Source organism: Pholcus phalangioides, unplaced genomic scaffold (genome assembly GCF_987345545.1).
Source record: "Pholcus phalangioides strain wild (caught in Gottingen) unplaced genomic scaffold, Ppha-v1.0 ptg000003l_1, whole genome shotgun sequence".
In the NCBI taxonomy this organism is placed as follows: Eukaryota; Metazoa; Arthropoda; class Arachnida; order Araneae; family Pholcidae; genus Pholcus; species Pholcus phalangioides.
The window spans coordinates 47,921,392-47,946,181 of record NW_028301596.1 but is presented as its reverse complement, the minus strand read 5'-3'; the positions used below and the strand labels follow the sequence as shown (position 1 = coordinate 47,946,181).

Genomic DNA, 24,790 nt, shown 5'->3' with positions numbered 1-24,790 from the left:
CGATTTGTAAGATGTGGAGTCTCCCGGAATAATTTTTAGGATTTTTCCGTTGATCTTGTTCACACTCATTTTTCGGTGCCAGAATCGCACTCTCACAAAGCCACTCATGGTTTCGGTGATTCTGTTGAATGTTTGGGAACACTTTGTCTGCAAGTTCTTGAACTGAGTTTATATATATAATAACTGGCAAAATCCATTTGGGAACGTTATCAGTCCAGTCAGTCCAGTGGGTCTACGGGAATTCTTCCATTGCCAAGTTTGATCAACTGATGTGAAAATGATAGCAGTGCTGAGTCATTTTGCAGTTGAACTCGCATGTTGGTGGATAATGATAATTTTTTAGCTTCGTGCCAGAGTGTTGATGTCCTAACAAACTCGAGGCGACCACCGATAGACAGAACCTTCACTTCCAACCCATCTCACTAATGGCAGTAAATTGCAATGTAGCGATATGGCCAGAGTTGGTGTTTGGTGAAGTAGAGTGCTGATGATTTGAGGCAAGCATTGAGTTCATCAGCTGGCGTAGAACATTTTTATTCCCTGTTTTATCGTCGTAGTTGTTGTTCTCTGTTGTTAGTGACGTCAGATGTCCAGCTTCTGCAGCGAATATTATTCAAACTCCTTTTAAGCATTTTTTAAATTGAAACTATACCTCAACGATGGGTGGTTGGTGAGATAAAGGCCACATTAGCACTTACAGGACACCCTGTATACATGCAAGCAAAAATATCTGGCGCTTCCAGGGTTTTCTTCAATTACTGGGAGTATTGGAAAAGAGCCAAACCATTATAAAGGAATAAACTGTAATGATGGCAGCGTTAAAGATGTGACAAACCATTGCAAAGACATATACACGTCTGAAACGCATTGTTGGGAACCACGGTAACCAAAGTAAACGTTCCGAAAGTAATTGTTGAGGCCCCAAAACCATTGTTGCCCGGCAGTTTTTCGCCCATTTCGGGCATTTGCCCAGCTCTGACGAACTTTTAAAGTAGCCTACGGTTCAATCCCGGACCTGTTTGGTATATATGCAAAATCTGGCGGCGATCGGTCTAAAACTGTAGATTTGTATAAAGAGCATACATACATACATACATACATACATACATACATACATACATACTTTCACATTTATATATAAGATATATATATATATATATACACACACACACACAGAGAGGCGCATTTATGGTTTTGCCACCTGTGGGCTACACGAATTTTATCACCCTTCTACTCTACTCTAGTTTCCTTGAATACTCGAATTCACCACCCTGTCCCATAACCCGCTAAGCCTCCTCTCCCTCTCTAGGTCACTTTTTTGGTCGCTTACTGATCTATTACCTATAGTTGTCTGGGTAGATGCGTATTTATTGCGGGTTATACAAATTTCTCCAGCTTCTCCTATTGGATACTCCCCCAGTAGCACAATATCTGGACCACATCGTTGTATATCGAAATGTCAGAGGAATATCAGATGTCATAATATAGAACGATCTCGTCCTATATGGTGCAAATTATTTATGATATTAATTGATCAAGTCTTTAATTTTTCAGTCAAATATTCCATGTGAATAATCTCTACTTTGAAGGACAACAACTTGGGACAATAAATTATTTTAATATAGTTTGAAAAACATAGATCTATATCGTGAACCTGACTAAGATCTATATCAGATTCTCGATATAGATCTATCAAAGAAATCATAGCTCTATATCCTGAACATGACATACATCTATATCGTGAACCTGACAAAGATATATATCAGATACACAATATGCTGATATATCAACATATCGTTTGCATTTAAATAAAATATTGCCTTCAAATAAAAATTTGGAGAAAATTTAAAGTCGAGCATACAATTTTTTGTTCGAATGGAAATTAAAAACGTTTAAATGAATAATTTTTCATATGAAATTTTGATTTTAATAGGATTAATTATGTTGATTTATCAAAATCATTTCATCAGTTATAATTGAATCCTTACTGTGTATGTTTTACATCATAGCTGTTGGTATTTTAGGAGGAGCAAGAACTTATCCACCGTAACTTTAACTGCCACTTTATAATTGCACATATTTTTTAATTTAGAAAAATTTGCTCTTGTTTTTGTTGTATATGTGTGTGTTTTTCTTAAAATTATTTATTATTTATTTTTTTCCTTTGATGTTTTCATTTTCTACCATACTTTGAGAATTTTAACTTTTTTGTGTTGCATATTTTTTATTCTGTATTTTTTGTTTTATTAGCATAAATTAATAATTTTAAATAAATAATTAATATACTACACAAAATACATTAACTTGTTTCTTGTGTTATATATAATTTCCTTAATTATAATATAATTTTTTCAATTATCTGCCGCAAAATGATAAATAGGTCCCACACTTTATATTTTGTAATTTTTGTACATACATAAAACTGAATAAATTTGATTGAAAATACAAGTTAAAAAAAATTACTTGTAAAATAATGTTATAATAACAATACGGAGTTAGAGAATGGGAAGAGTTCAGGGTATATGGGTTCAAACCCACCCACCTCCAGAAAATTACACTTTTTTATTTTATTTCTTCTGAAAGGGAGCCATCTATCGTCCAAAATTTGAAGTATTTGAATATATCACATTCACGATATAGATCTATTTATCTCTGACTATGCCTTTTTTAGCCAGAACGATATCGTGACCCGATATAGATCAATATCTTTGTGCTACTTGGGTCATCATTCCTCAAATTTACCGCCCTGGACTCTCCCGCATCTCCCTCGCCCTTAAATACGTAAATACGTCACTGTATACACACACACACCATGTTGTTCCTGCATGTACCAGTTTGTTAGAAATTCCCCGGCGGAATATACACATGACAGTGCCGTGACCCGGGGGTCTCACAAAATGAGAACCGATTGAAATTTTCGAGAATTTTCCCCAGGTGGGGCCTCAGAAAAATCACTTGCCTGAGGCCCCCATGATGCTCTTAAGACGGTCCTGATTGGGGAACCCCGTTTCAGGAGGGCTGCAAGGCTGTTTTTGCACCGGGTCACACAAAAATACTTAATCCCGTCTCTGCACCCCAGAGCATCCAACTGCCCTGTCATCCCCTAGTTGCGTGGCCCCGGGCTTCGAAAAGCCTGAAACGTGTCATATACGTTTTATTTCAGACTTTTTTTTTTTTATTTAAAAGAGGATGACGTGCTCTTTCTTTTTCACGATGAGACGTGGCAAACAAGAAAGGAAACGTCAGAGGAAAATTGAGGATACCGGCAGATGTTTCTTTTTCCGATATCATACAATAGTATATTGCAACCAATCAAAACAAAACACGACGTTCCGTCATTACCCCAGGGGGGGCTAGTGCTGTCATTGCAATCAAACTGCCCGCATGAATTTCACGATCCTAGACCGTAGAGAACGAATTAAAAAAAAAAAATTACAACCGTGTGACGTCACAGAGGGCGTCATCACTCTAAATTATCCAATCGAGATCCTCACCGCGCTCTACGGTCTAGGATTTAGGTTACATGCCCTTGCCGCCTTCATTCGTGTGTGTAACCAATGTTGTGTTTTACACACGGATTGTGACAACCTCGTCGTCTGCGGCTGGTCTCAGCTGTGCATCCTTGATGGTATTGACATTTTTAAATATCCGAGCTATGTCATTGAATAAATGCTGTTCACAATCAAACGTCCATTCGTCTGTTTTGCGGCTGATATTGAACGTGCTTGAAATTTTATGCAGTTGAGGACGTATGAAGCTCGGCGTTTAAATTATGCGGTGTATAGGTGTTTACTGTTTTTTGGTGATTTTATGCAGCGTGTTACTGTGCATATTTCGTCTCGTGCAGTGCTATGATGAGAGCGGAGGATGCTTTTGCAAAGTGAGTGATCGTGCATTCACTTCTCTTGTGTGTATATTTATATACGTCACTGCTCAAAATAAATGCTCATTATAAAATTGCTATGCGCCACCCCCCATATTGTTATTGTAATGTACCAACTTTTGGGATCGTAAACGTGCTGTTTAGCGCAGCGCCGCAACTGGGAAGGAAAATTTACTCTGTCGCCCGCGACCAGTGCACTCCTTCAGTGTAATTTTTAAAGGAAAAAACAGTAAACTCGACACCCTTCTGGTCCAGTACCCTTCCCTTAGTGTAGCAATTGATCATAAGCTGCAAATATGTATCTTTTCCAATATCAACTCATGAAGTTATGCTGATCAGTTGATCATAAGCTGCAAATATCTATCTTTCTCCCATGCGTTAAGATAGCACTGTCATGTGTATATTCCGCTGGGAAATTTCTAACAAACTGGTACATGCAGGAACATGGTGTGTACGTGTACAGTGGCATATTTATGGTGGGAGGGGGCATTAGCAAACTTTAGTCCAGGGCGGCAAATTTGAGGAATGAGTGTGTAAAAATAATTATGGAAGTTAGTTGATCAATTGATCATAAGCTGCAAATGTCTATCTTTTCCAACATCAACTCGTGAAGAATGTAGTATAGCGTACTAGGAGCAGGGACTGATCATGAGACCTCATATCTTATGTGTCACTGGTCATGAACTGTTACCAACAACTATACATTGCTTTAAAGCAGCGATTCTGAACTGGGGCTCTGCTGTTGCTTGAGGAAAATAAAAACAGTAAATTTGAAAAAAAAAAAAATTTTAAATAATAAAAATGAATCAGTAACTTTGATGAATAAATAAAAAATAGACTTAGTCTACGGCAAAGAAACTTTTTACAAAAAGGGTTCTGCGAGTCAAAAAAAAAAAGTTGAGAACCGCGGCTTTAAAGCGAGCAGCAATAAATGCTCTTGTCTTGAACCTGGCACACCCCTGCACTACACATCACATGCTGTCCAGAAACTACATCCTTTCACTTGTGTTCATCACACACCATGGACGCTAGGCATAGTGTGTGGGGCGGATGCAAGAAAATTGATCAAATTCCTTGAGCAACATCCAGAGAAGATAAAGGATCTGACACCTCCAGCTCCTGTAACTCTAGTACAAGCGCCCTCTCTAAGATCACGTCATCTTCAATCTGACAGTGCAGTGACGGCACTGTTTGCGAGCAAGTATCATCATGAATCCAAAATCTAGTAAAGCCCTGAAGAGATTTTCAAGATCTTCAACAGTACTCAAGGGCCCCAAAGCAGAATGTTTAGCACTGTTCTGCGACAACCCCTCAGCTGACTAGAAATTTACTGTGGTAAAAATCCCCATATTACATGTAATAGTGTTTTTTTGCTCTTTTTCTTAAAATTCTTCCAAATTGTTCCGCGACATACGTCACAGATTTTGGCACATTCTGCTTTGTGGCTCAAGGGTGAATTGGGCAGGTGGATTGAACTGTCCAAGTGGAATGACGTGATCAACTTTTTTAACATTCAAACCTTGATCTATCAAAGTTTTTTATTGCATCTTTTGTGGTACAATTTTCTGCAATTGTTTATTATGTGTGTCTGTTGCACTTTGATTTGCACTTGATTCTTTGATTTACATAATTTTCATGCAATGTACTACATGTGATCTTTGACAAATTAATAAGTTCTGTTTTTGCTGGAGATGCCTGGTCTTCTTGGTGGGGTAGAAGTGCTTATGTTACTTTTTGCGTCAGAGCCTGGGTGTCTCATGGTTTCTCCAACTCTAGGCGTGAATGTGAGCACATCTTCCATTAGATAGTCTCTCTGCAGGCCTCTAACATGACATTTACGTAACATAAAAATTCAAGCACTTGCTATTTTCACTTCAAAATATTAAAAACAGATGGCAGCACCAGAATAGCATGAAACAAGCATAAGTTGGCCGTGCCAATGCCGTCTTGATGTGCAGGAAGGGAAGAGCTCATGAAAATGAGATCTGATTAAAAATTTCTAGAGCAAGCATGGAAATTTTTAGGCTGGCATTTCTAGTCAGGTAAGGGAGTGGCCTCAGAAAAGTCATTTCGCCCGTTAGCGAATGATGCTGTTAAGATGGCCATACATGCACATGCATGCACACATGTTCCTCCATGTACAAATTCATTAAAAATTTCCCCCAGCAGAAATGTTTACGCAGGGCCCTTTAAGCAAAGCTACAGGGTGGGCGCCAGCTTAAATTTTAGTTAGATACCAAAATTTAAAAAAAAAATTTCTGATAGGGAAAATTCACATAACATCACGTTTTTGAGCCTTACCTTAACTACAAAGATGTTTAGAAAACTTGAGGGGAACAGACAAAGGGGATCAATTAATATCATAAATAATTTGCACCATATAGGACGAGATCGTTCTATATCATAGTTATGACATCTGATATTCCTCTGACATTTCGATATACAACGATGTGGTCCAGATATTGTGCTACTGGGGGAGTATCCAATAGGAGAAGCTGGAGAAATTTGTATAACCCGCAATAAATACGCATCTACCCAGACAACTATAGGTAATAGATCAGTAAGCGACCAAAAAAGTGACCTAGAGAGGGAGAGGAGGCTTAGCGGGGACTGTAATACCCAAAACAAGAATGGGGCAAGTGTGCATTTTAGTGTCCCTACGCAGTATTTTCTCTAGAGGGTGTCAAATAAAAACAAGTTATGAGCTGGGCTTCTCATTTTTCTGATCCCCGGAGCACCAGAAACGCCTTTGAAATAAATTTCATAATAAGTCACCCATTGTACTTTATCCAGACCAAAATGCTCAAATAAAATTTACTTGTTTCTGAACAAAAGAAGTGAAATATGAAAAAAAGTGCTATATCTGTTTCATTCTATATGAAATGATCTAGCCATCTTAGCGGAATGCTTCATCCCAGTTTCATATCAACCGTCTCCATACTGAAAAATTCAAATTGTAAATTTTCTTTTTTTTAATTCTCTAGCTGAAAGGAAGGATAGATGACTGTACCTGCAGTGTTGATACGGTGGACTATTTCAATAATGTGAAAATTTACCCACGATTAAACAGCTTGCTTTTGACCGATTATTTCCGGTACATAAAGGTAAATGTAAAAAACTTTGATAAGGTTATGATTTCTATGACTTTTGCATATTTTTTTTTATAATTTTGCATGTTTCACTGTTTTCATGCAGTAGAACATTTTTTTTCATGATTTTCAGTAATTTTAAATCGTCTTTCTTTCATGTTTTCAGAATTTAACCTATAATTAATCTATATTAGGTTTTCAAGGCATAAATGTATTTTTTATGGAGCATATTCTGTTGGTTTTTAAGTGATAAAATTCCTAGCCCTACTTTTCAATATGTTGTATTATTTATCATGAATAAAACTGCACAGGAATCGTGCTTCAGCTATTGAAATTCTTCAGATCTTTAGAACTTCATGTGAATTACAAAGATGATTAATTTGAGTGACTAAAATTTCTTGGCATGCGGGGAAAATACATGTGTATCCCTCAATGTTTCCTGACATGCCAGTTAATGCGGAGGAATACGCATTGAATAATGCATTGAAAATTTTATATAACAATCTCCTAATGCATTTTTCATAGTGTTGATATATTCCATCTATAATGGCATGTTTCTGTGGTTCTCTTTAGTACTGTACATGAACATTTCACTCTATATCGGAGCTGTAAAAAAATTTTTGACAACAAAAATCTGTTTTTTTTTTATTGCTATATTTCTTTTGATAATTTTTGTCGCACCACGGTCATTTTCTGCACATGAGGGCTAATTAGACCGGGACCTACAATTTATTGCCGATTCCAAGCGGCAGGCTTGTTTTTTATGCTCGTCGAGGGGTTGGTGCGCTAACCCCCTCGATGGGGGACTCCGTGCGGTAGCAATTTTTTCCTGCGGTCTTGTCGCCGTTTTTGTTGTACCCCTGTGTCAGGAAAGTTTTCTGACAAGGACCAACCGGGTATCAAACTCGCGACACCTCTAAATATCCTTTGGTACTTTAGGCGAGCACCTTATCGACCTGGGCTACCGCTCTCCGCTATATTTCTTTTATAATAACTATTATATTTCTTTTATTATTTTTCTTTTTTCAGGTAAACTTGAATCATCCATGTCCATTCTGGGCTGATGACAGCAAGTGTGCAATTCAAGACTGCTCGGTGAAGACCTGTCCTGAGGTAAGCTTGCATTTCTTGTTGGATAATGTTTCAAAATTTCTATAAACATGAATAAGATTTTGTTTTAATGTCTAATTTTAAGACTATTTTTTACTTAAAAAATTGCCTAATTTCTTCTGTGTTAAGAAAACAAAAGAAAAAGCTGAAAGCATAGTTATGTAACATGCTATTAGGTGGTCTGCGTGCATATGATAAATGCAAAAGAAAAAAATTAATGTAATCTTTGTTTTTATCTAATGTATTTTATTTTGTTTGTGTACAGGATCGATTGCCACCAGGACTGAAAGAAAGTCACAGAGATTCCGATTTCAAGCCAAGCCCTAAGAAAGTAATTGACAACATCATTGCATATTTGCATAAAACCATTGCTTATGGATTATCCTTTTTGAAAGTGGTGAATATCATTTTGCAAAATTCAAACGATTGGCATTGTTAAAATTCTAATTTCTTCTGGTTTGCGTATCGTTAATCTGTTCAGCATTTTTTTTTTTTTTATATATAGAGATGCATTTATGCAAGTTTTATATATTTTTTTTCACCATGTGAATGAATAAGATGCTTTCGGTTACTGTGATTTTAGTTTCATTTTGAACTTGAATGTAGCGTTTCATTTTGACATTTTATTGAGATAGCATGAAAAACCATTGTTGGTTCCACCTTAAAAATACTTCAAGGTCCCAATATAATGAAGTTGCTTCGTTTCGTCAAAAAATTTATTGTATTGACAGTTTGAGAAATAATTTTCGATCAAGGCCGAAAATGAAAGTACAGTCTGACTTGCTTATAACAAACGCAGATATTACAAATGTTCACATGTATAGAAGTTTTACCATTTCCTATGAATTTAAATGCTTTTCAATGTTTCTCAAGCCAGTGCAAATATAGAAAAGTTCGCGAATAACAAATATTTTTACTGTTTTCTCCCAACTTTATAATTAGTGGGTCTGACAGTATGAACATTCCGATAAAAATTGGGTTATATCTAATAATTTGATGCAAGGGAATTTTTTTTACACAGAAACTCTATTTTTTTTTCTCACGGAAAAAAATGGTTTGCAGATTGTTTTGCTTTTCGTGCAATGTAGTTATGATAAATTCACCATGAATACAACTATCCTGAGTATTTATAGAAATAGATTAATATTGAATCTCAATTAAATGTATGGGATGTATATTCAGAGTGTCCACTCTTACTGTTGTCCGAGGGAGCTGAAAGTGAGAAGATATATTGCCACTTCCACAGCAAATTAAGAAATGCTATGACCACAGCAGCTTAAATTGGCTTTACTCAACAAATCATTATAAGGCAAGACTATAACGTCAATGGTTTTTCACATTGTCTCACTAGTGCAGGGCCATAACTAGAATTTTTTTGTATTTTGCACCTTCCCCCCACCAATTCAAAATTGAATAATTTTATAAAGGTGTGCTATGTATGCACCTAAAAAATTTGCTGTCCCCTAAATTTTGCCTCCCAGGGCAGTTGACCCCCCTCCTTTTAATAACTAATGTTACAAGAACAGAGTCAGAACTGGATTAGTTCTGGCTCTGTTCTTGTAACATTAGTTATTAAAAGTCTCTGCTAACAGAATAGGAATTCCTTGTCAAAATGTTCTGTGTTTATCGGTTGCAGAATTTTGTTGCAATTAACAAATAGATACAAACATTCAAATCAAGGTATGACTTAAAACTTCCAGAAAGTCTGTGGTGAAGCTATGCAAAGGAAATTGAATTTGTGACCAGTGTCGTAACTAGGCAGGTGCACCCGCACAGGGCCCATCAGATGAAGCCTATATGTAAATTCTTGCACGGGAATAGATAGTTACATCACTGTTTGTGACAATACAGACAGCAATGTCTTCACTTGCAAAACCCTTCTTAATGGAGATTGTAGCACAGGTAACCAAACTAATTTTCAAATGATAATGATGAAAGTGACTGAATCCAAAATTTAAATTTTACCCAAAAGGAAGAAGCTCTATCTCATAGACTCCTTACAACAACTGAGTTCACTGAAGAAAATTTTAACATTATGAGATGATTTTACAAATTTTGGTTCAAATTATAAAACCTATATAAAAGTTATAGCTTATCTAAGTTCAAGCACCATTTATGATGAGAAATGGGTTGCACAAAAAAAATTATTTCCAAGAAAAATAATTTTAGCTAATTTAATTTATTCACCAGGAGAACCCCAACAACTCCTTGTTATGTTATTGGCATCTAAAAAAATCATATTGGTTATTGAATGTAAATTTTTATACTGCAATCTTAAAAAGCTTGGCTAAAAATATGCATTTTCTAATAATGAATATGCCTGAAATTCAACATTTCAAGCTATTGGACAACGATGAGTGGACATCCTTATATAGCTTATACTGCCATGCATTTTTTATAAGTTGGTGAAACAGTATGCATATAATTATATATTTGCTTTCAGTATCTTGTACAAGATGATGATGATGGAACATGTGATGAAAATCATGGTGGACTAGGGGCAATAAATAAAACAATAAGGTGAAACTTACATGTTATTCATCTTCAAACTCATTTATAGCTGTTATGCTATATCACAAGAATCTACAGCATGGAATACAAAATATGCAAAATTTACATTAATTTATCATATAAAAATTTAATTTTAGATATTCTATTATTATTTCAGTTGTAAAAAATGTTAGTTTTTATTAATGTTATGTTCTTCTGTACCGAAAAAATTGTAATCAGGCTTACTCCCTCCACCCAAAATCTGATTAAATTGTGAGCACTGCCATAACTTGCACAAACTTCATGAATTGATACTTGTCGACATCAACTTAAGTTTCATTTTGGGGATATAAAAAGAATACATGTATGTTTGAGCAACTGTATGATATCAGCTTTCTTTTCCCCTCAGTCAAGAAAACTACGAAGAATTCCAGAAATGGCAAGAGCATGATGATTTAGAAAACAATTTTTGTTATTTAGATGGTAATTGATTCTTAAAAATTTTTAAGTAAATACATGTAATATGACATTATTATCTGGGTTTGTTTTCATAATATGCTTCTCTCTGCTCAAAGCATTGATGCATATATATTCTTTAAGTGATTATAGTCTGTGTATTTTTGCTAGAAACTATTACAGTAAAACCTCTCAATGGACACCCCCACTCAGATGCGGTCAAATTCTTTTACGGCTGAATAATAATTTCCCAGTGTATAATAAAAGTGTGTATTTCGAACCTCTGATTAATGGTCATCCTTCTTTTATGGACAAATTTTTTTGTCCCACCGGTGTCTGCAAAACAGAGGTTTTACTGTATTATATTATTTTATGTAAAAAAGTAAATGAAAATGATTGTATGCTTTTGTATTTTGAATGTGCATTAAGGGAATCTAATTATGCACCATATTTTTTTTTTGTTAGTGTACTTTGACTGGACAGAGCATAATTTTCTTAATTATATTTTCTCTTCTGGCAGTACCACAATCTTTTATTTCGTTGGTTGTACTCTAAACACATCCCTATATTAGAATATAGTGAAATCCTGATTTAAGAATACTTTGCTAACCAAGAAAAAATATCATTGAATGGAGAGGCAGCAGTTTAGCATTATACTTTTGGCATTTCCAAACCAGATTTGAAAAAATATCATTTTGGAGCTTATTGTTATATTGAGTATCGTTGTAGTGAGGTTTCACTGTGTATGCATGCAGAATGGTGTACTGTTTACAACAGTGTTTCCCAAAGTGGGCAATATCAATAGGATAGTAGAGAAACTATAGGTTTAGTATTGGATCCTATGGGTGGACTTGAGTTGGGAGGGGGCGATGTGAAAGAAATTTTTCAGCAAAAAGTTTGGGAAGCTATAGTATGAAGTCTTATACACACTTTTGAACCATTGGTGACAGAAACATATTTTCAATTACAAAAGTGTTCAAATAACATGCCTATTTTGGATATGTCATTCATTTTACATGGGGCAATATTTGTGCCATGATATGAAATTTAATTTTTTATATGCACTTAAAAAAAGAATACCTGCAGCGGGAAAAAAAACAACCAATGTTTGTTAGTACTGGGTCTGAAAGGGAATTTATACAGAGCATCTTGAAAAAAGAATGGCCAAACTTTAAGAAAGGCTGTAGCATATTAAGACAATTTTTTTCCATCAAATCCATAGTCAGAAATGGATGGATTAAAGTCACAGTGGTGTTAGTCAATTTTCAACAATTCTGATTTAAATTTAGAAATGCAGTCTAGGAGTGCTAAACTATTGAAAGAAAAAATTAACTAAGTCACAGCTTTAATAGTTTGACACTATATTGTGAAATCAACATTTTTAACGGGGACTCTGACAACAATTCTAGTAAAACCTCCTTTTCTCAAAATGAGAATTTATGACTTGCACCACTAAAACTTCCAAGTAAAGGTCACTAGAGGGAGCTGCAAGCATGAAGTTTATGTTAGCAAAACAGGTGTTTCTTGTCTCTAATAGACCTTCATGTTTTATTTCTGATCATTTCTGATAGTTTTATAACTAGCAAATTGGTGTGAGATTGGATTTTTGGGCTGTCAAGAGGAAGTTTAATACTATAGTGATTCTCTAAAGTGTGTATTTAGTTTAATGTGTCTGTTATAGTGCCTGTCTGAAACAACTGTGTAAAACTTGATGCAAAAATTTTTTGATCCAGATGAATCAGCAGCTAACTTGCAGTATGTGGACTTACTACTTAATCTTGAAAGATATACAGGTTACAAAGGACATTCTGCTCACAGGATTTGGAATACGATATACAAAGAGAATTGCTTTGAGTAAGATATTCATTTTTATAATCTTTTATTAATGCTCAAATTTTTTTTATTACAGTCAATGCTCGTTTTTACAAACTCGTATAATCTTTAACAATAGTTCGTTAAATCAAAAATTTGCAAATGGAGAAGACATTCAAAGAAATTGCATAATGTTTAAAGCCATAAAATTAGTTCATAAAAATGTCAGTTTGTAGAATCGAGCTGCAACTTTATGTACATATTTTTGAATGTATAAGGTATTCAGATTCTATAGTGAAGAAGTTTTGATAATAAGTGATATCATTGAGGAATTGTCATCTCTGTGCAAATCACAGTATAATTTTTTTTTAAATGAAAAATTTAATTTTTACCATATTATGTCGATTGCTCATTGAGCAGTTGAAAGGCTCAAAAAGAGTTTGTCATGAATTTCTGACTTTATTTTGGTGATTATTCATGTATTCCATCTAATAAGAGAAACTTAAAAGGAGTCTTTACATAATATAGTGACACCTCAGCTAACTAATGACTTGGCTTACAAATTTTTTAGTTAACAAAAATTTTCATTGGCTGCACACGCAAACATAAAACAACTGCATCATGAGCTGAATTTTCATGCTCATCTCTCATCATCAGAATTCCTGTTGCTCAAGCCTAATTAGTTTATGTCCACCTCAATCTTTTTCCAGATGTATCTCCACTTCTCTTTCTGAAAGTTTTTGAAATCATTTCATGTAAAATAAAAGATTCAGTGAATAGAAAAGGCATTGGGAGAAAAAGGAGCCTATGCTTTCAAAGCATGTGTTCTTTCAGTGCAAGACACTTAGCATAAAAATAAACAGTGTAGACATTCTTAAAGATTATTTTTTCCATTTGCATGTATCAGACATAAAAATGAGCTAACCAAATCACAAATGGATAGTGATACCTACAAACTTAACAGGGTTGTATGAACAACAGCTTTAGTAGACTAGAGCTGGTGTTTGTTGTGTACATAGTGTAAAATAAAAATATCTCACCTTTGTGTGTGTAAATTCTTATTTGTCACATTTTGAAGCTGTTTATTCTGGCCTTCAGTCAATTTTTGTCTTTTTTTAGTGCGCTCCTTGGTATTTTAAAAACTTAACAAACGAAACAATTTTATATAGAAACCCATAGGAAGTTATGTTTTGGCTAACGAACACATGATTGCGGAACAAATTATCTTTGAAGTATCACTAGTAACATTTTCATGTCAACACCAATTGCTCATTTTATAATGCATCTGCAGGAATCTTGTGAAAATGTGCATTTTAATAATAATAATGTGATCTTCACATATTCCCAAGGGATCTGCATGATCCGTCCAGGGAATTTGTTAGTGTTAGGTTAGTAGGCATCCATGCCCGAACCGGGATTCGAACCCAGACCTGCACAGTGAGAAGCTAGTTACATAACCACTCGACTGCTAGGCGGCCTTTTTCTTTGATAAAATAAAAAAAATCAAATTTTTAATGAAATGAATCTTGGAGTAATGATGAGAACAAGGGAAAAGGAGTTTATGGAATAGTTTCTGAGATGTCATTCAGGAATTTCTTGGCAATAATAAGGACCCTAACTACAAAGCTATTGTGAGGATATCTAGGGTGCAATATTTTAATTTCAGGAAAGAAAAATGTGTTTAAAAAATTTTCTGAAACTTTTTTTTAAAATTTTGTTATTTATTAATAATTTAATTTATGTTATATATAGATTTCTGTGCAGACGATTAGGAGAAATCTTTCGGTGATAGGGTGCAATCAATGTTTTCAACACCACGAAAAATATATAAATCAAATCCATTCATGCACACTCCACATGAAAACTTAATTTCTGTAGGTGTATATTGTTCCTAAAATACAGTATTTAAATTAATTAATTTCAACCTCCTTCCCCGTCTTACTTTATCTGGGATTTGTCATTCTGCCCATCCTGAATGCAAGAAAAATTAAGTCTGGAAATGGTATAAAAAATTTATATATTCATAGTTTTGTGTGCAAGTTTCTGCTACTAGTGCCCAGCATTCCCTTAAATTTTCTATTTTTTATTTGTGTGGATTTGCTGGTATTTTGCATTGAAATTATAACATAGTATGGTATAACAAAATCGTTTTTGTGTGCAATCCAATCCCTAACACAAACTTTAATAACATCAGTCACAGCTCGTCGTCATTCCGAGAGATCTGCTTCGTCTCTCTGAAACATATTAAGTAGGATCAGATTCTGAACTGCATCTGGCGAGTGTGAATGAATAGGCTAGTAAAGGGAAGACAATTTTTTTGAACTACTACTACTAGTGTCAACAGCAAGCTCGAAGACGAAACCTGAAAGGGCAAGACACTCGACCGTTAACCACAGCCGTGGACAGAAATGACTCTGCGTATGGTGCCGCAACATATGCAATAATTTTGCTGTGCTGCGTTGCATTGCAATTGGCCCTCAATTTGTGATCCAGCCAAAAGGCACATCTGCTTCACGAGGAATTGCCTGTGCGGCACGGCTCTCAGGGTATTGCCATTGTGACATGACGACCTGAGATCTTTCACAAATTCCACAATTTCATTAAATTTCCTGTTTAGACCCCAGGGACCACCCAAGGTACCCACTGGCATCCTGGTCGACCCCCCAAATTTATATTGTACCATTCATCAGTACAACCCTGTTTACTTTTAATGTTTTCCAACATTGAGTCATTGCATAGATGACAAAAATGAAAGACAACTTTTTTTTCACTTATAATCATTTATTCAGTTATTTTTAAATTAAAAATTTTCTTTACAAAAAAATTAAACATTTCATTAGTTAGGTTATCATGGTATCAATTTTTTTTACATTAGAGTTTCTTTAACAATAAATGTTCAACAAAAATGGATAGCTCTCACCAACACAGTCCATCGAGGCACCTTCCTCACATCACAGGAACCACCTTCCAATCCCAGACATTCAAGTTAAACATCTCCTGATGATACTTCTCCGGCGCGTATCCAATGTGAGGGTTCCCAAAGACCAAGTCAACTGGGCCCGATCATCAATGGCAAACTCTCACCGTGACATAGGAGAATGCATAATCCAGTTCCAGACAGGCAGTAATGCTGTAACCAGACAAAGACATCAGATGACCCGAGTGACACTAGCAGATCGCTACTAAAATCAACTGTACATGGTGACTGAGGAAGTGCTACCCAGTGCACTCCTCTCTGAGCAAAGTGCCTAGTTAAGATGATACATACGTGTTCTATACTTGAAGTGCTTGTTCTCAGTACTTCGCTGGTATTTGAAGGAGAAACCTTCCCATGATCCTCATCATTGACAGATCTCTCATAGCAATAAATATGTGCTGTGAATAGATCTTTACATAGAACACAGTTCATGGCTCTATATTTCAGAAAAAGAAAAAAACTGTCTTTCATTATTCATTGGCTTTTACTTAAATTTTAACAGTACACGATCCAATTTGTATTGACTATTATTGATTTAAGCCTGAAATTATATGTATTTTTATTAAACTTTATAATGAATGTGTAATTTGGCTACATTCATTTTTCCAAGTTATGTGACTAAGTCATTATTTTTTTCAAATGTAGGTTAGGAAGTGGCTTTGGGCCATATACTACTACAAAGAATTTGAATTGTAAGTTCATATCAATTGTAAACTGTCATGACTACATGTATAGTGTTTTTGTTTTTTATTTCAAAGAATGTTCAGAAGCTTTGTGACTTCAAAACTGGTTCTGTCTTTGTCATAGGTGTGTCAACTGGTATGTGGCCATGGGCTTGAGCCCCACCCCCCTCTCCATCTTCATAATGCTTATAGAAATATTGGGTTTGAGACTCCACTCCCCAGTATTTTTTTCTGCTCAGAGGAATTACTTGTGACAAAGATAAAGCCATAACGGCTGCACAATCACAAGTGGGTTCCCACACATATCATGTTTCAACCCACACCAAGCAGTTAGAAAATAAGCTCTCAGCCATGAAAGAAAATCTTTTCAAGAATGTGATATAAACTGTAGGTCCAGGAAAAGTTCTAGAATTTGGCTTCCAGTGAACAACATGATATCGAATGAGCTGGAAGTTTTGATTCACTGATGTGGGCTCTCTTTCAGTCATTTCAGGTTTTACTTTTTTTTGTGGGTAATTCACGAAGGTCTCGTGCATAGTAAACATCAAGTTATGTTCAATCTACCTCAATCTTATTGCCAATTTCAAATAAAAGAATAATATGGCTAAAGCATTGACCTAGAATTTAAATTATAAGTTAATATCAATTGTAAACCGTCATGATTTGATTACATGCATGGTGTTTTGGCTTTTTGTTTCAAAGGATGTTCAGAGACTTTAAGGGTTCGAAACTGGTTCAACTGATTGTCCTTGTCAGAATTTTTTCATACAAACAGTATTTAAACTACATATGAGAGAGACAATGCTCTTATCATGTGTAGTTTAAATACTAATTAATTATTAATTGGTAAATCATGTTTCAACTCTTATTTCAATAGTTTGTCAGTGTAAACTGATACTTTGCATTTATTTCTAGCAATGTGCCTAGAGAAGCGGACATTCTACCGAGCTATTTCTGGTTTGCATTCTAGCATCAGTATACATCTGTGTTCCCAGTATTTCACCAAAGGTATTTCAAAATGAATTCATTCTCCGTCAATTGATCAAAAGTCTATCATGATGTGTGTAAAATATCAGATGATTTTTGCAAACGTGAAATCATGATGCAGCAATATATTGTCATCGTGTAAAAAGAAAACATTTACACGTTATGATAAAATTAGAAAGTTTTTTAAATATCAAATGAAAACTTTCTAAATTTTGTGTGCGGTGCATTCAAAGCTAAATTTTCTTTTTTCAGTATTACATGATAAGTGATTGAAAATGAACAATTTGTTTTAATTAGTTTTTCATAGTATGTTTTTTTTCGCCAAGTCACGTGAGCGATCACATAATTTACAACTGTTAGTTATTAGTCAATGTAGCAACTTCTGTTTTACTTTTAAACATTGCTGATAATTTTGGTTGTTTTCTTTAAGCACGAAGTAGTTTTGGAACTGGTGAGTGGGGTCCAAATATTGCAGAATTCAAGCGTCGGTTTGATCCAGCTTTAACTGATGGTGAGGGTCCCCAGTGGCTACGAAATTTGTATTTCTTGTACCTCTTGGAATTACGTGCATTAGCCAAAGCTGCTGCCTACTTTGAGAATGAGTATTTTTATACTGGTAACCCCGATAACGATAGAGAAGTCAAAATGGCTGTAAAGGAAATTTTATCAATTGCCAAGTAAGTTTTGTAACTTCTTTTCTATTTGATAGGCTTCTTTTTCTATTTTAAATTTTTTAATAATTAAACGAGAAGCAAAAAAAAATAATTATTTGTATGCAAGTTTGTAATCTTTTTTATACATTCATTTATTTGTGATAAGGGGCCTGTACAGAATCAACCTTTGAAAGGAGTGGGGGTGGGTTGCGCAAAAAATTTCTTCCTGAGAAATTTTGAGTTGCCAAGCTTCAAAAATCATTAAAATTGCATATAAAGGGTAGTTTCTTTCATTGTTTTAATTTTTTTTTTCAAATATATTTATTTTTAAATTAAATCTTTGGTTGGCGTAGGCATGAGGCCCTGTATACTACCTTTCCTTGCATATGATGACTAGGTTTAATTCTTAACAGAGACAAACTTTTATTTCCAGTGTTAATGTCCAGAAAGTCTCTTTGATGGTGCCATTTTTTTTTCTTTTTGAGTAGTTGTTGCAGATTTTATTGACTAGTTATTTTCGTTTTTCAGTATTTAATTTCAAATTCTGTTGGAAATTGAGAACAATTTTAATTTTCACAGATCTTTCCCTGACCATTTTAATGAAAGTGTTATGTTCTCTGGGGATGAGAGTGCAGCCAGAAAGCTAAAGGTATGTTGCGCTTAGACATTATTTTTTTAGCGTTTAAAAAAAAAAAAATAGTGAATTATCAATGTATTTCTCATAAAATTAGAATCATATTATGAAATGATAATTCAATCTTTTGTAGGCATCCATCGTGATAGCTGGCTTTTTTGGGGGGTTCTCTTCATCTTAATTTTATCCTTTGTGAACAAATCCCATAGTGTTTTTGAAGCAATCATGGTTTTATTTCATCGTTTGGTTTTAATTCGTTGAGAAATTTGTTGATTTCACTGGTTTTATTCATCTTATGGCAAAATATGTAGTTTGTGTTTTTTTAATTGGCATGAGTATTTTAAAATATTGTATCAATCTTATTAAGTAATCGGTGCGTAGTTTGTGGCTCATATGTAGCCTTGAGTTTTCAGCTGTCTGAGAAAAATATTTTGATTCTGTATTACCAGTTATTTTGCTTTTGTAGATATGTAAACACTTACAATGCCTATTTATTATTTTTTTTTATTTTTCAGGAAGAATTCAGACAACATTTTCTCAACATATCTGTGATAATGAATTGTGTTGGCTGTGACAAATGTCGCTTGTGGGGAAAAATTCAGGTCTGCATAATTTTTTTTCCAAATATCTGATCAATAAATTCAGTAACTGGTAAACATTTCATCAGTTACACAGTTAACTGACTTTGATTTTAGCATGCATAAACTAAAAACTACTTCATCTACTTAATTCACGGTAATTCTATGTTTCAGATCCAGGGTTTAGGCACAGCTCTCAAAATTTTATTCTCCAGTGATATGGGAGTGCAGCATTCAAACAAAGTACAGAGGTTTCATTTATCAAGAACTGAGATAGTATCTTTGTTCAATGCATTCGGAAGGTATGAAATAGCTCCTGTATGCATTAATTTGGTTACTGTGCTAATGCACATGGTCTACTTCTTGAGGAAGAGGGAATCTTCATTAGAGAAAAATAGTTCTTTCCCCGACCCCTGAATCTTTTTTCAACGTTGCTTTTTTTAAAGAATTCCTTTTAAAGTTTAAATGTTCTAACTTTATTTATGTTTACCAGCCATCTCAACTGTATCAATATTAAGACTTTTTTCATAAAACTTTTGAATCTATTAGCTTTTACGGCATGTTTTAAATGTTAAACAGAAAACTATATAAAAGCTTGACTGTAGCAGTATACTTGAGAAAAGAAATTAGATGAGCACATGCACACGGATAATGCCATACTACAGTCAAGTTCTATTTTAACGAATACCGTTATAGTGAAAATCTCTTTTTTAACAAACACTTTTCTAATCCCCCAGATAAGTTTACATAGGAGCAATGCAAAAACCTGAAATTCCTTTTATAACAAAATTTTGTTATAACGAAGTGATTTCTCTAGTCTCTTGGAGTTCATTATAACTGAATTCGACTGTATAAATTAATATAAAAATTAACAGGTTCACTTAAACATGTCCTACATACTTGGGTCTTCATTTATTGTGCGGTTGTACTGAATCGGTTCCTCAACCTAGGGTTATCTGCAAAGATGGCAGGTGGATGGTAAATTTTATTTTAATTAAATGAAAATTTTTTGATCTCGTACTATAAATAATAGTAATATCAATATTGGTTCAAATGAAATACTTAAACACACATTTTATTAAAGTTAGAAGTCTGCCGAATTGTTTCAGACATTTATTGGTCTTTGAGTTCAGGAATGTCAAGAAATGTTGCACTAGATCAGTGATGGGCAAAATTTTTTAGGATCGGCCTGACATGTTTCGGCATTGATTCATAATTGGAATTTTCATGCTTAGAAGTGAAGTGGTGGATGCGTTTTATACTTGAAGAATGCCACTATTTCATTGCAAATGAGACGAGGGTTTATCCTTTACAACTGTGAAAATTAATGGGTATATTTTCAACTTTATGCATATTTATTGGGAAATATTTAATTTTGTACTTAAGCAAAAGTTTTTAAATCAATTTCTGTTTAAATTCTCAAAACTATATTTTTCATATGCAAAAAATGAAATTCTCCCCCCCCCCCCTAAAAATATATATTTTTTTAGAACACTGAAATTAAAAACTTCTATACAGTCGGCCCCTCATATTTGCGGCTTCCATATTCACAGTTTTTTTTCCCTTCATTGGATTTTTTATTTTTTGCAGCACAGAAATTGTCAATCATGTGTTTTGTTTACAAAATTTGAGTTGTGCATGTTTAGAATGGCTCGCTAATGACATTACTGTCGTCACTAAAGCCGTGACAGCTCCCAAGAGAGAAATAGTCACCTCGGGGTGGTCACTCTTTGGCCACAATGTGTGCTAAAGGACAACTATTTCTACAGAGCCAACAGAAGAGACTATAAAAGACACTGTCACTTTAGCGAAACAGGTGGAGAATGGTTCAATGATATTTATATAGAAGTTGAACAGCTAATTAATAGCAATTCAGAGGTATTGACTGTGGAGGAATTAATGCAGTTGACTGTTCCTGAAACTGAAGTGGTACCAGATGAAAAAGATCAAGATAAAGAAGTAGAAGACAAGTTCACTATGTGTAACACAGTGGAAGGGCTTCGCACGTTCAAATCTGCAATCGATTGTTTTCATGACATTGACCCCTCTATGATATGCTCTTCACATGTAGAAAAATTGGCAGAGGAAGCCTTGTCATACATCATATTCCAACATACTTGATGATATGAAGAAACAGCAAACAGAAATCACAATATTCTTTCAGAAAACATCAACAATCCTTGCATCCTCTTTTACATTTCCCTATACCTCTGCGTTTTTCTGCTCTTCTCATGCTGTTCAATTAACGAGATATACAAGAAAAAAACTATGGTTTCGGTTATTCGCGGATTTCCCATATTCGCGGTCACCAACGGAACGTAACCCCTGCGAATACGGGGGGCCGACTGTACTATAATTTTAGAATCTTTGGTGGGCCATATATGGTCCATCACTATATTAAATAAACAGTTATATACATTACATACTCATATAAGTCAACTGCCCCACTCAAGGATCACCAAAATCAACCACAATGTGGAGAGATCAAGGTTTTTATTCCACAAAACCTAGCTCATAAATAAGTTGACCCCCCCCCCCAATTTTAGAACAAATTTTTAGAGTTGCAAACATAAAACTCTACTTTTATACATAAGTATATGTAGTATATTTTTCATCTATTATAGTCAAAGTAGGATGTATTGCTTTTTTTTTAAAAAGTGGATAAAATGTGTACCATAACTCATTTATCCCGAAGAAATGGAATGTTTAATTAATCTTAGATTTGATTATATTTTAAGTATTGGGGGTGTCATGCAGAATATATGTTTATGATCAACAATTATATGTAATTCTGTATTTTTATCAAATCCTTGTGAATATAAAAATGATTTCTCATTTGCATGTTTCTTTATGTACTTTTCAGGCTGTCCAATAGTGTTTTCCAGTTGGAAAATTTTCGCAAACGTATACATGGTGGTAAACATGAGTTATAGCATCCATGTGTGTAGTTTAATGAACAACTGCTGTTTATCAGGGGGAAGAAAAAGGTGCTTCATTGCATTTAAATTCTCAAAAGAAAAATGTGTATACATAGTCCATTATTATACAGTTTATATTATCAATTATGAGAGAAAAAAGAGCAAAAAAAAGTTTTATATAGACAATGTATATTTGTAAATTCAAGTTATTTATGTTTGCAGTGAAAAAAAAAGTTTGTCTAAATGGTTGCAGGCAATCAAACAGGCTCTTTAAATATATATCTAGACATTTCCATTATTTTTTTTAATCAAAAGCATCAAAATTGGGATCTGTGTCATCAGAAACTCATTTTGATTATGGGTGTTATATGCCACACTCATTATGGGTGAAACTCAATCAAACAAAGATGAATGGCCAGTTTTTATTACGTGAGGGTTTCAATCATTTCCAATATTGCATAGATTTTATTTACCTCTGTTGCTAGCATTTTTCTTTGTTTATGATGAGTGACAATCATCTATTTTTTTTTCTTTTAATAGCACAAATAACATAATCCTCCTGTACAAATCCGGGAAAAGTTTTATCATTCCAGTGCCCATATTTAATTTAATTTTTAAATCTAACTAGTGTGTTTAAAAGCTAGCCATTGGTTATGAAAATGATTCAATGCATCAAATGTATTATTTTTTATTAAATACCTAAACTTTTGAAACTTGCTTGAAATAACTTAACGATAAGATAACTTAATTTAAATGGAGTTTTTTTTAAAAATAATAGCTGAATTTTTCAGTTAGCTTGTCAAAATTTTTATTTTTAAAATTGTTTCGCATCCATAAACCTAAAAATTTATTTTATACTGTATTTGTTTGATTGATAAGAAGACACTTCACGCTGTGAAGACTGCTGTTGGGGAGGAGAGTTCATTGCTACAATTTTAAATTAATCATTAACAGAGGCACCAACACACAAAAAAAAAAAAAAACCATTGTTGGGGAAACGTAAAGTTGCCAGTCCTGTATGTGTAGTACTCATAGGCACACTGGATGGGGAGGGGACAGTGTGCATTGTTGTGTTTTCATGAATTATTGAGGGGTTCTGTGAGTCCCCAAGTTCCTGCACCTATGATGTACCGCTTCCATCCTCACTTTTCTTATCTTTCATACAATGTCCCGCTTAGTTCCCATTAAGCGCATTCAAAATAATTTTTTTTGCAAAATAGTAGTTCCTGGGTTCCCAAGTCATTGTTGCTTCAATCTACTTTGATAGCATGATGATGGCATCTTTTATTTCACCTTCTAGCAAAAGGGGAAAGTAACTTGTTATAATGACACTAAATTCTAGGAAGTGTTTATTTGTGACTGCATATTCTGTATTGGAGTAAGAATGTATCTTTCAGGAACCACTACAAAAAGTCTTTGTCTATTCTCTACAAAGACTGGTGGACAGTGTTAGTTTCTGGATCTTTAGAACACGTCCATTATAATACATGGCATGTAATAGGTATGCTAATGTCATTCTTTAATTTTGTATATGATGGTCCCTCTCCCCTTTTTTTATTGGCATAAATTTCAGAATGAAAAACCTCTTCTTATACAGTCAAACCCTCAATATTTAATGTCACCATTTATTTCGTAGAATTCTGGCACTATACAGTAAAACCTCCTCTAATGGCCACATCTGAAAAACTGCCACATTTTGCGGGAACCGAATGCACCCCATAGACTTAACATTACAAGAAAAACCTCAGAACAATGATTTCCGAATGATGGCCACTTTGGACATGGAGTCAGGATAAAAACACATCGCTATGAGAAAAATAATTTTAAAGGGAGCTTTCCCGCTCTCCGAATTTTATAGAGGGGGGAGGGAGATTATGTATGCTTTCTTTTCTTGATTCAAATGCTAGATGGGTATATTGAAGGCAGTGGAGAGGGAAAAACTCTTGAAGAGATAATATAGGAGACAACAGAAGAGACCTGTTGTCAGCACTCTTAATGACTAGAGGGATATGCAAGATCACGGCACTCCTTAGTCCAAAGGCTGGTTCCGGTTCCGTCCAAAAGAAATGGTGCTCACAAATAGGAATAGAAATGTAAAGGTTATTAATTTTTTGAGAGGTATTTGTCAATCTTTTTTTCAACAAGAATGTATGTCAGCGCCTATGTCTTCAGCTATTGAATTGGACTCGGGAATGCCCTGGAAAGATCTAGTTCATAGTTTCCCAAACTTTTTGTTCCATCGTAAATTTTAGTTGTTTGTTTTTTTTTTTCAGAAATAAAACTACCTCTCCCAATAATGGCCATCTCCCAATAGTGGCCACATTTTCACGGTCCCATTAGTGGCCGTTGTTGGGAGATTTTACTGTAATGAGTTCAGTGTTGTATCGAATCATGGTTGAACCTGTATAAAATTTTTATACAGCTCACAATTAAGAAAAATTTAATTTTACTGAGAGTGGTGCAAATTTTTCTGTTATATTGAAGGAAGTTTACCCATAACAATGAAATAGATATTCTTTG

At 34.4% G+C, this 24,790-nt stretch overlaps 1 protein-coding gene across 2 annotated transcripts; it reads left to right on the top strand.

Moving 5' to 3' along the window:
* Positions 1–3,525: 3,525 nt before the first annotated feature.
* Positions 3,526–23,238, top strand: Ero1L (endoplasmic reticulum oxidoreductin-1-like protein). Of its 2 annotated transcripts, none has more exons than XM_089249457.1 (14): positions 3,526–3,880; positions 6,868–6,987; positions 8,002–8,085; positions 8,348–8,479; positions 10,526–10,602; positions 10,982–11,055; positions 12,762–12,882; positions 16,463–16,509; positions 17,416–17,508; positions 17,918–18,164; positions 18,720–18,789; positions 19,290–19,376; positions 19,527–19,654; positions 22,216–23,238. In XM_089249457.1, the coding sequence occupies exons 1-14, from the start codon at positions 3,773–3,775 to the stop codon at positions 22,283–22,285; spliced, it is 1,458 nt and encodes a 485-aa protein (XP_089105583.1). In that variant the 5' UTR covers positions 3,526–3,772; the 3' UTR covers positions 22,286–23,238. The 2 variants fall into 2 exon arrangements, with proteins under 2 accessions (XP_089105583.1, XP_089105591.1); XM_089249465.1 differs by having other exon boundaries at positions 3,532–3,880; positions 8,348–8,413.
* Positions 23,239–24,790: the final 1,552 nt, after the last annotated feature.

Bases quoted from the DNA above. Each gene is read 5' to 3' on its own strand.
- Ero1L (XM_089249457.1), top strand. From the start codon at position 3,773: ATGCGGTGTATAGGTGTTTACTGTTTTTTGGTGATTTTATGCAGCGTG. The intron at 6,988-8,001 runs GTAAATGTAAAA...TTCTTTTTTCAG, and splicing joins ATTATTTCCGGTACATAAAG to GTAAACTTGAATCATCCATG. The intron at 10,603-10,981 runs GTGAAACTTACA...TTTTCCCCTCAG, and splicing joins GCAATAAATAAAACAATAAG to TCAAGAAAACTACGAAGAAT.